Source organism: Ictidomys tridecemlineatus, chromosome 2 (genome assembly GCF_052094955.1).
Source record: "Ictidomys tridecemlineatus isolate mIctTri1 chromosome 2, mIctTri1.hap1, whole genome shotgun sequence".
Lineage (NCBI taxonomy): Eukaryota > Metazoa > Chordata > Mammalia > Rodentia > Sciuridae > Ictidomys > Ictidomys tridecemlineatus.
Window position 1 is genome coordinate 206059054 of NC_135478.1, and position 11970 is coordinate 206071023.

The 11970-nt window shown below is 33.7% G+C and overlaps 1 protein-coding gene across 4 annotated transcripts in view; it reads right to left on the reverse strand.

Moving 5' to 3' along the window:
• Nucleotides 1–11970, reverse strand: part of Crot (carnitine O-octanoyltransferase) — a 47420-nt gene that overhangs the window by 7808 nt on the left and 27642 nt on the right. For all 4 annotated transcript variants that reach the window (XM_078040499.1, XM_013365054.4, XM_005340014.5 and 1 more), the window contains exons 7-12: nucleotides 6716–6809; nucleotides 6353–6478; nucleotides 4790–4891; nucleotides 2006–2089; nucleotides 1821–1928; nucleotides 1045–1175 (exon numbers count right to left, since the gene is read on the reverse strand). In XM_078040499.1, coding sequence (XP_077896625.1) covers nucleotides 1045–1175; nucleotides 1821–1928; nucleotides 2006–2089; nucleotides 4790–4891; nucleotides 6353–6478; nucleotides 6716–6809 — 645 coding nt within the window. The remainder of the gene's footprint in view (nucleotides 1–1044; nucleotides 1176–1820; nucleotides 1929–2005; nucleotides 2090–4789; nucleotides 4892–6352; nucleotides 6479–6715; nucleotides 6810–11970) is intronic.

Below are 11970 nucleotides of genomic sequence, written 5' to 3' on the forward strand. Positions count from 1 at the left end.
AAATGAATAATTTTTTGTTATGGGGAAGACTTCCCTTACATTGTTAAGATACTTAATCAGTGTCCCTGGTCTATACCCTTTAGATGCAAGGAGCACCTTCTTCCAAAGTTGTGACAACCATTAATGTCTCCAGACATTGTCAAATCTTAATTGGGAATGATTTTTCCCTCCAGAAAACAATTATTGATGTAAAGCCTCTAGATGCATTACTATTGTAGCCATTAACCTTGTGTGGTAAGGGTAAAAGAAGATATACAAATGACCAATAATTATGTTTAAAAAATTCAGCATCTGTAATTGTCAGAGAAATGCAAATCAAAACCTCAATGAGATGTCATCTTACCCCAGTTACAATGGCTATTATCAAAAAGACAAAAAATAAGGTTGGTGAGGATGCAGAAAAGGGTAAAATTCCTACACAGTTGATAAAAATGTATATTAACACAGTCACTATGGAAAAAACTATTCAGGTTCCTCAAAAACCTAACAGAACTAACCATATGATCCAGCAATCTCACTAAAGGGTATTTATCCAAAGGAAATGAAATAAGTATGTTAAAGAGATGGCTATACCTCCATGTTTATTTGAGCACTATTCACACTATCAACCTAGGTATCATCAACACATAAATGAATAAAGAAAATGTGGTACATATACATAATAGGATATTATTCAGCCATAAAAAAATGAAATTCTGCCATTTTTAGCAATGTGGAAACCCATACCAAAAAAAGAGAGAGAGAGAGAGAGAGAGAGAGAGAGAGAGAGAGAGAGAGACTGCAGAAAAATCAAAATATCTGAATACCAAACACTAGTAGAAAGCAAACACTTCAAAATTATCAAGTGGATATTGTGATGATAGGAAAACCTGTGAAACTGTCACAGTCTCTAATGGACTATTGATGGAAACACAAAACAGGATACAGTGCTGTCAAGGGGGGTGGGAAGCAAGAAAAAACTACTAGGGAGTTAGGATGGAATTGTTGGAAAATACATACCCTTGGACTTCAAGATTCCAAAAATGGAAAATGAATGGTGCCTACCGTCCATAAAGCCGGTAATAGGCCAGTTGAAGAGCAAGCTGAATAAATGTATCTGGGTGAAGCCCATTCTTCTTGGTTAGCTTTTTGCCAAAAGATGTAAAAGCATATGCTGCAATCTGCAGATTAGATGCCTAACAAAACAATTAAATATAAACAGTGAGAAATCTTCTAAAGAGAATACCCAAAAGAAAACCAAATTACCATTTGCATTACAGTAATCAACAGATATAAGGAATTAAAGGCATTAAAGCTATAATTTCCTTTTTCTTTTTGTTATTAGGGATTGAACTCAAGGGCATTCTACCACTTATGTACATTCCCAGAGCTTTTTATTTTATTTTGAGACAGGGTCTCATAAGTTCCCAAGGCTGGCCTTGAACTTGCAATCCTCCTGCCTCCACCTCCCACATAGCAGTGATAACAGACATCTGCCACTATGCCTGTCAAAGCTATAATTTTAAAATGTTTTATTCTTCTGGGTGCAGTGGTCATGCCAGTAATCCCAGTGGTTCGGGAGGCTGATGCAGGAGGATCGTAAGTTCAAAGCCACCCTCAGCAATGGTGAGGTGCTAAGCAACTCAGTGAGACCCTGTCTCGAAATGAAATACGCACGAAATAGGGCTAGGGATGTAGCTCAGTGGTTGAGTGCCCTTGAGTTCAATCCCCAATAACAACAACAAAAAATTATGCTGACATGCTTGGATGGTAGCCAAATTTTTATATATGGTAGTTAAAAGAGAAAGCATTACTACTTAAGAGAAAAGTGAAAACTCTACCTCTTTGAAATACTGGACTTTGGCTTGGCTGATGTCATTTAATATTTTCTCATCCACAGTAAAAATGAGTTCCTCTGGAATTGGGATATCCCGTGCTTTTTCTGACCCCTGAAAATGAGGAAGAGTTAAAAATATTTATCTATGAAATTATTAGGGGAAAATAAGGAAGATTTGTTCTAACATACCTTCCATCTTCCTTCTGTCTCTAAAATTCTCTCATCAACATAATGGGCAACATTCACCATAACCATTGCATCAAAAGGAGCATGCTGAAATGAAAACACACAAGATTTTGAATGCTTTATGTCAAATTAAAGCTTTATTCTATATTTTCTTTTCACTTTTCCTCTACTTTTAACAGACAATAAAGTCAAAGGTTTCTATCCTCAATTTCTAATAATAAAGATAAAGATGTCCTACAGAATAGTAATGGCTGTATTCAAAAAAAAAAAAAACAGACAAATGGAAGCACCTAGTTGGGATTCCTGGGGTCACAGATAAGTGTGTGTGTGTGTGTGTGTGTGTGTGTGTGTGTGTATGTGTGTGTGTATGTGTGTTTGTGTGTATGTGTAAAGTAAACATGATGCAATCCAGAAAAATTAACTTCTATTTTTAGTGAAAGTGAAATCAGGGGAATATATCAATGTTGAGATGTTCTGGAATTGTTAAGAGCAGTGTGGAAAAGCAGATTGGAATGGCAGGCTATCTCAGGGCATTTAGAATGGGTATGAACTTTTTTAGGTAAAGAAGACTGCTAGGTGAATAGTAGCCAGTATCTCAGCCATTCTACAAGAAAGCTGAGATATGGCAAAAATAATTTTCAAGTTGAAGAAATGTGGGAAAGATGGGCTAAGTTGCAGGGTTGTTATAGGTTTGATGGCTACATTTAGGGAAAAGAATTGCAGCTAGTGAATTTTCTCATCATTTATTTCGGAGAACAACTTCTTTCACCCATATTTTCTCCTTATTCCATTAATGACAAGTACATCAGATGGTGCTTTCTACTTTCCCTTTACAATAAACATTTATCATTCATGAACTGAAAGTGATAATGCCAGCCTTCAAGGGAAAGAAGAAAGGGCTTGAGATATGGACCCAGTTTCAGAGGAAGTGATTAGCTATCTTCAATGTCGCCCTAACACTATGGCTCTGCTACTCTGTATCATGTCCCACTGGACAACTATATGCACAGTTGACTATTACCAACTAGGAAGTAGTCACAACATCAGGATAGGCTCTGTGGGAGGTCAGCAGAAGATGCACAAGCAATTCATCTGTCATCAGCAAGCACTTATAACAATACTGGCAGGTCACTGACGAACCCATTTTCTATCCGCATCTTACAACTGCTCAGTGCGTTACAGTTTTATGAAGAATTTTCACATATCACATATATGGTTTTATTTAAGATGACAGCATCAATTTTTAACTATTTTACTGGAACTAGTAAGAAACAGCAATACTGAAGGATTATTAGTCTCTTTGTAGCACACAGATCCAAGAGAAATTGAGGGAAGAAGGCAAAAGGCAGTTAACCACCTTACATAGGATACTTTGCAGGAAATAGGACATAAATTAGACTGAGGAAGGTCAAGGAGAACCATATAAGGAACAGAAAAGAAGAAAACCAAAGCATTTAATAAGAAATAGTTTATCAACAATGGATTCAAAAGAAGAGTAAAGAAAACAAATCTTCAAAATGATTCAGGACAATCTTGCACTGTCTCTCCAATGAGCTCTAGTTTTAGCACTTGCTTATTAAACAGCACACTGACTTCTAAGATAAGAGCTACTTCATTGTTCTTTAAGAAACCACCACACCCATAATGAGTTGAGACTGATTCTACTCACTAGATCCCAAAGTTAGACATATGACCTAGGCCACTCTAAAGAAAGCACTTGATTGTCAGGGATAAAACCATCTTCCTCACAGGCCAATCACAATCAATGAGAATTATTCCAGTACTTTTGCTGGAACCACTGGAAAAAAAGAAACTGGCTATTTCCATGAGGAACCACTGGAAAAAAAGAAACTGGCTATTTCCATGAGGAACCACTGGAAAAAAAGAAACTGGCTATTTCCATGAGGAACACTAAGGTAAGAAAGCTATGAAGATTGAAGACTGAAGGTATGACAATTGTAACCTGCCAACAGTAGACCTAAAAATGAAGGGAAACAGAGTGCCAAAAAATGAGGAACATTTGCTAATGAAATGCTAATAAAAGCATCTGAACCCAGGAAGTCAGCCTTATCCATATTTAGGTGTACTCCTCTAACAACAGATATATTCCGAAGCTAATGCCAGTTAGATTTAGATTTCCATCACCTACAACTGAATAAATATTAATTAATAAAACTATCGAATCCTTGGTTTTTCTTTTTTTATTTTCTTGCTTTATAGACCTCCTGAATGCTTATTAAAAAGTTACAAGACAGCTTATAAAGACTCTGGGAAGAGACAGAAGACAAATAAGAAAAGTTGGAATTATTTTTAATAAAGGTCAAAAATGGTAACAACTGCCAGACATTTTAATATTCATATTATAAATAACTACTGTTCCAAAGATCATGTGACATTTTAGGAAAATATTTAATTACTAGGCAAACCTTGAAATCTAGAAATATATCCACATATATTTCTCTATGCAAAGAAAATATGCAGAATGCCGTATCATTTTAAAAACAGATTGTGATTCTTAGCAAGCAGATAATGGTACATATAAAAAGAATCATATACAAATTTATTTTTTCATAGAAAATACTGAAATGTTAATTCTACTATAAAAGAAAATAACTGAACTTATAAGAGTTCGTATATACATCGTTCACCATAATGTGATAAAACTTTTTAATAAAAAGAGTATTTACTTATATTACAGTGCAGCACAGCCTAAGTGTTTGTGGTCTATTACTATTATGTTAACCTAAAAGATTAAAAGAAAAAAAAGACTTATAGTAGTATACTTACATCACAATTACAGCCAAATATTCCATTAGAAAATGAAATTAAGTTATAGGATTTGTCACCCCAGCGTAGGGTTGGATTTCCAGTAAGGAGAATCAAAAGTATCTAAAATAAATTTAATTTTCCAAATTAAAAGGATTTAAACATTGGTTGGTAAGTAGTTACATATTAAATACACATATATCATCTCACTTTTCCTCTTCAGATCAAACTAAATAAAATCAGAAGTTATAGTCATGATATAATAATTCTGGCCCTGACTTCAATTATTTCTCAAAATCTCAAGTTAAGAAAATCCTACCAGAAAAGAGAATGAAAGTATATTATTCATGGATGTTTACAGAATATACCATTAAAAACATAATTCTTCTGTAACTTTAATAGTATAAGGTCTTAAAATTCAGCCACTAAAAAGAGTTAAGAAGAAAATACTTTAAAAATTTATATCCCACTAAACTGGTTTTTCAAACTAGATTTTGGCCCACCATAAGTCATGAAATCAATTTAGTGTATCACAATCAACATTCTTTACAAAGATAAATAGAATATAATAAATAGAAATAGCAGAGTACATCATAGTAATAGTAATTACTACTTTGTGAAATTACTATTACATTTATGTATACATGCACACCCATGTATATACTCATAGTAAGCTGCAATCTCATCATATTTGTAAGTACAGATTGTGATCTAAGTTTGAACAATACTGCATTAAAACATATTTTTCCTTAAGACATATTTTGGTGCTTCTCCTCCCCATCCTACCCCCCCAAAATTGTGGCTAACGAATAGTTAGCTAGTTGTTTACTAGCTATAAGATTTAAAACCTGGATTAGTTTCCCCTTTCATTTAATTTTGATGACTGCATTATGAAATAATTTGTTTTCAAAAGATTATGAGACTTCTACTTATGTAAGTATTACCTTTCATGTCCCAAGAAATGAAAACATTGCCTCAGGGATAAGGAAAAATCAAACAAACAAAAAAGGCCCTATTTACCCTTAAACTCAATGAAGTCACTGTGTTCAGTAAAACAAAATGATATGATAAATTACTTACAAGGGTGATATAATTCTTAGGACAGACCTTCCCAACCAGTCAAGGCACACTGGTGTGGGTTACAGGTAAGTTCTTATGTCACCTTTGGGAAGAAAAAGTAATTTATCCCAGTGTCCTATGCAATTACTTTGCTTATGTAATCAATGAAAAGGTTGGGAAACACTGAGATGTGATGTGCAAGCAATAGTCATACTTCTTTAAACAAGATACATAATAAATCTACACAGACCTAAACAATGTGGCAAAGACTTAGGAAGCACCATTTTTGTATTAGTTTCAATTTGATACACATCTATTTCATCTAAGAAAAATTCTAAGAGCCCAAATACAAAAAAGGAAAAAATAATCTTCTAGGGCTGGAAATGTTGCTCAGCAGTAGAGCTCTTGCCTAGCATGCATAAAGCCCATCTCCAGCACTACAAAGGAAAAACAAATCATCTCATTTTCAATATATTCAAGAGTCTTCCAAGAAAACTTGAAAAGACAACAGAACAAGATAGTTACCTGACGATAATCTTCTGGTGTGACATGTGGACTGTCATCATCTATAGAATACACAAATAAACTGCTCTGAATTTTTTCTAACAAAGTCAAGTTCTCTGGATCAAGGCCAATCAGATATTCTCGTGACTAAAGGGCAAGGAAAGAATGATTAAATGTTATAATTTAATACAATATATGCAGAAAGAAGAGTTTGTTAAAGTTTGGTAAATTAATCTTCCTGTGTGTTGGTGCACTCCTATATTCTCAATTACTTGGAAGTCTGAAGCAGGAGGACTATTTGAGCCCAGGATGTGTTTGAGGTCACAACCTGGGCAGCACAGTGAGATTCTACCTACAAAACAACAACAACAAAACTGTAATTACCTTGGCCCATCGGGTTCGCTCCTCGCAAGTTAGTGCTGGTACTCCAGGTCCTTCAGGTTCACTATGGCACTTGTTGTAGATGTATGTCAGTTGTCTTATGGAAGATTAAAAAAACAAGATTCAAAAAAGGAATAATTTATACTTTGAAAATATGCAAACACTTCTAGGACTCAAATAAGTCCCTGTTTACAATGGAGAACTTGTAGTCTGGTAATCAGTCTTACAGATATCATGTACATATATTAACTAACTAAAGCCTGTGTGTGTGTGTAACCAGAGGACTTACTGTATATCTAATTCATAGTTGTGTTTTACTAAGAAAAGTCCCATGTAGTAAATTTTAAGTGTTTTCACATGTGCCATTTGTTACTTCTAACCATTATATTTTAAAGACTCTATTAACTGAGGATAAAATTTTTCTCCCTATAGCATTCTATGCTTCCAATCTGATGAGTTTCATCAATCTTTAAACATATAACAGGTAAATAGATTCTTTCATAAAGAGAAAAATTTCATCCATCAAAAATTCATAAAACTTTACTTTCTCATGGCACATGCTAAAAAATTACCTCAATTTAAGTTTGCAAGTATTCCTCAGAAAGCAGTTAATGTAAGCTTAATAAATGATCAAAAAGCACCATTCAAAATTGGAAAAAAACTAATTCTTAATTTGCCTAATTTCCTGTTTGTTCATTATATCTGTACTTACTGCTGATGAAGAAATAATTTTCTTACTCAAAATTTCCCCACTTTTTGTACATTAATGGTATCCTCTAAAGCACACGAGGATTTCTTCATCAAACAATCTGCATTGATGATGGGGCCAAATTGCCCTGACTCTCTTCCTACTTATTTGTCTTTGCTAAATACTGATTTTTGTGAGCCAGAAACGTAGCTCAGTGGTAGAGCAATTCCTAGAATTTAGGAGGCCCTGAGTTCAATCCCTAGAAAAACACACACACACACACACACACACACAAACTGGTTTTGTTCTAGTTACAAATAAAGCCTGGTGGGCATAGTAACTATCACAAATCCTGAATACTAAAGTAATAAATCTCTATCTCACTGTTTTTCTCCATATGGTACTTGTTGCTGCCCTTCCTTTAACATATCAAAATATTTTGACTACAAAACTTTTTCCTGTTCCCTGAAAGGCTCATTTTCATATTCATTTTATAAGGTGGTCTTTATCAGGGAGCAATGTATTAAACCTAAAATGACATTTTAGGTTTGATAATAAACGGTCACATTATAATCTCTATCACTAAGAGGTACTGATCTCAAAATGAGGATTGTCCCTCTTTTCTTTTAACTTGGCTATCTATGAATCCATTTTTCCACTACACATTCAATTTTTGGTATTTTGAAGCACCAAGATTTACATAAATTTTCTCCACTACAGAATCATATGTCTTTTTTAAAATCTTCTGTATTTGCTGTCTCCTCACAAGGTTTCTGCCTTCATCATTTCCCTCTCTCTCTCTTTAGTTCATTGTAATCTGCTTTTGTCCTCCAGCAATTATCATTTGAAGGAGGGTCTAGAGATGAAACCCAGGGTCTCATGCCTGCTAGGTATTTGCTCTACCATTAAACTATATGCAAGTGTGGTGTTTATCTTGAAACTTCTTTTGTGTCACAAATAACTCCACCAATAGAAACCTTGTTATGGTTTAGATCTGGAATGCTCCCCAAAAGCTCATGAGTTAGGCAATGCAACAATGTTTAGAGATGAAATGCCTGGATCATGAAGGCTCTGACCTCATGAGTGGATTAATCCACTTGAATTTGAATGGATTCACTAGAAAGTGGTGAAACTATAGGCAGGTGGGGTATGGCTGTAGAAAGTAGATCACTGGAGGGGTGGCCTTAAGGACTATATCTGCCCCAGCCCCTTTCTGTCTCTCTTTCCTCTTCCTGGCTGCCATGAATGGAGCAACTTGCCCTTCTGCCATGATGTTCTGCCTCACTTTAGGCCTAGCATAAAGGAATTGTCCAATCATGAGCAAAATAAACTTTCCCCTCCAAGTTGTTCTTATCAAGTATTTTGGTTACAGCAATGAAAATCTGACTAACACAACCCCAGCAGCCTTATCTGTCTTATTTTCTTCATTATGAAATATTCCACACCCAAGAGTGCATCTTTAAATTATCCTTCTGCCTTGATATTTATAGCACTGTTCTACTGTGGTCCCCCTACCTCATTGACCAGTCGCTCAGTCTTTTTTCATTGACTACTGTCCTCCTTCCAGCCTTCCTGTGTCTCCCTTCATATGTAATTTCATCCACTTCTTTAATAGCTTGAACTAACACCTTTACATAAGAGACAATCAGGTCTCTAAATTTAGCCCATTTTCTCTGTTAAAGAAGTTCCAAATACTGGCTGGATATGTCTACCTCAATTTTTACCAACATTTTAAACTAAAGATATATGCAACAGTTATCTCCCCCTCTTCTCACAACTTAAAAACAAAAATCTTAGAAGAAAACAATAGGTATAAATTTTCATGTTCTTGGATTAGGAAATGGTTCCTTAGATATGGCAATGTAATTATAACCAATGAAAGAAAAAATAGACAAAATTGGACTTTGTAGAAATTAAAACATCTGTGTTTCAAGGAGTTCACCAACAAGGTGAAAAACCCAGAATGGGAGAAAAATATTTGCAGAGAATATACATCTGATAAGGGTAAGTATCTAGAATATAAAGAACTATTACAACTCAATAATTTAAAAAACAATTAAAAATAAAGTATCTGTTAAAACTTTCTCCAAAGAATATATATATATATATATATATATATATATATATAAATGGCCAAAAAGCACATGAAAAAAATGTTTAAAATCACTGTCATTATGGAAATGCAAATATAAATCACAATATAATCCTATACCACCCCTACTAAGATTTCTATAATCAAAGGCAGACAATAAATGTAGGTGAAGATGTAGAAAAATCAGAATCCCCCTACACTGCTGATGAAAACATAAAATAGTATAGCCACTTTGGAAAACAGTCTGCTAGCTTCTCAAACAGAGTTTCCATATAATCCAGCAACTCAACTCCCAGGTATATACTCGAGAAATGAAACCATATATCCACATAGAAATTTGTATACAATGTTTGCTCACATTACTCACAAAAGCCAAAAAGTAGAAAAACCCAAATGCCCATCAACTAGTGAATGACTAAATAAAATGTGATATATACATAAAATAAAACATAATTCAGCCATAGAAAGAAATAGAATACTAATACAGGCTAAAACATCTATGAACCTTGAAAGCATTTTGCTAAATGAAGACAGGCAACACAAAACATCATGTTAAAGATTCCATTTATCACATGTTGTAAGATCCCATTTATGTGAAATGTCCAAAATAAGCAAATTCTTAGAACAGAAAGTAGACTGGTGATTGTCTAGGGTTGGTGGGGTAGGCATGTTTTGGGAGATATGTAAAATAAATAATAGAGGAGGATTAGGAAGCAATGGAGAGCTTATGGGTACTGGATTACTTCTGAGGGTGACAAAAATGTTCTAAAACTAACTGTGGTACCACAATTCTATGAAAATACTAAAAAATACTGACTTACACTTTAAATGGTATGGTGTGTGAATTATATCTCAATAAAGAGGGTTAAACTCACTGGGGAGTTCTCAGACTTGGATAACGGATAGATATTGGTACCACTGAGAGTGAGAGAAATGTAAAAGGAAGAATAGAGACATGAGAAAAGAAGGTATATCTACCAACACTATGATAAGGCCAGAGTTCTTGTTATTCCTCTTTCATTAGAGATATAGAAATAGAGGAATATTTCTCTTCTATTAAAATTAAGCACAAACACAACAAAAACAAACCTGTGTATGTGAAATGATAAATGGAGGTAACATTTGGTCTCAGTGTAGGGAGTGCTAGGATGGTAGGAAGCTGAATTAAAACATAATCTGAAATGGCAACTATAAACTACCAGTGTCCAGCCCAGAGTTGCCATACATGCCACAGGGCCAGCTGGTATTATTAGAATTTTTATTTTTTTAAGAGAAATCAGAAATCCAAACTTTAATATGAATTCTTCTAATTTTAAATAGTGATCTGAATTCTGTTATCCAAGCAAAATTGGTCACGGGTTAAAATGAGCCCATGAATTACATATATTCAATTTCTGCAAAAGTAGCTCCATGTAATCCAATTAATAAGTCTGATCTAATAGTTACATGCCAAATTTGGACCAATCACATTCACCTTCAAATGTTATCTAAATCATAATAACAAAAGACCAAAAAGATAATTTGCCTACATTAAAATTAACAATATATAATTTCCAAAAAAGATTTTTTCAGTTAATGAGAAGAAAATATTTGTTACACATGTAATCAATAAAGGAATACTATACAGTTTATATAATTGACTTTTACAAATCTGTAAGAATAAAATAGGACAACAGGAAAACAGATAAACACAACTCACAGAAGAGAAAATACAAATGGCCTATAAAGACATATAAAAATGCTTAACCCCCTAATAACAAGGGATATGCAAATTCAACCAACAATGAAAACCATTTTTCACTTGTGAGTTCACCAGATATGTTTTAAATTTAATAATATCATGACAGCAATAATGTGAAAAAATGGTTAACTTCATATAATACCAGCAGGGAAAATAATGCTGCTTTGGATAATAATTGGACTTAAGTTAAAAGAACTTAAGTGTATATATCTTATGACCCAGAAATTTCACTTTTATATCAACCCATAAGATATTTTCTCCAAAGACACATTTGAAAATGATTATTATTTGTTACAGCAATAAATGGAAACAACTTCCATAAGCACTAATAGAGAAATGATCAAATATACTTTAGTTTATCAATGTGACAGAATTCTATGTAACTGTTAAGAGAATAAGGTAGATGTACCTATACCACTACAAAAATACCACTGCCTTATTAGTAACTAAAAGAAGTAAACTGAAGAAAAATACCTAAAATAACACGTTTTTAAACGTACAACTACCTCTACCTTGTACCACGCACAAAATCAATTCAGGCAAACTGTATAGTATATATGAAAGGCAAAACAAAATTCTAGAATATAAGGAAATGTCTTCTCGGTATTGGGTTAGGGAACACTTTTTAAAAATAATACAAAAAATATAATCAATATGGTAAAAGACTAATAAATCAGACTACATTTAAATTAATAACTGTTTATCAAAATGATGCTTTAAGCAGCTCAATTCATAAT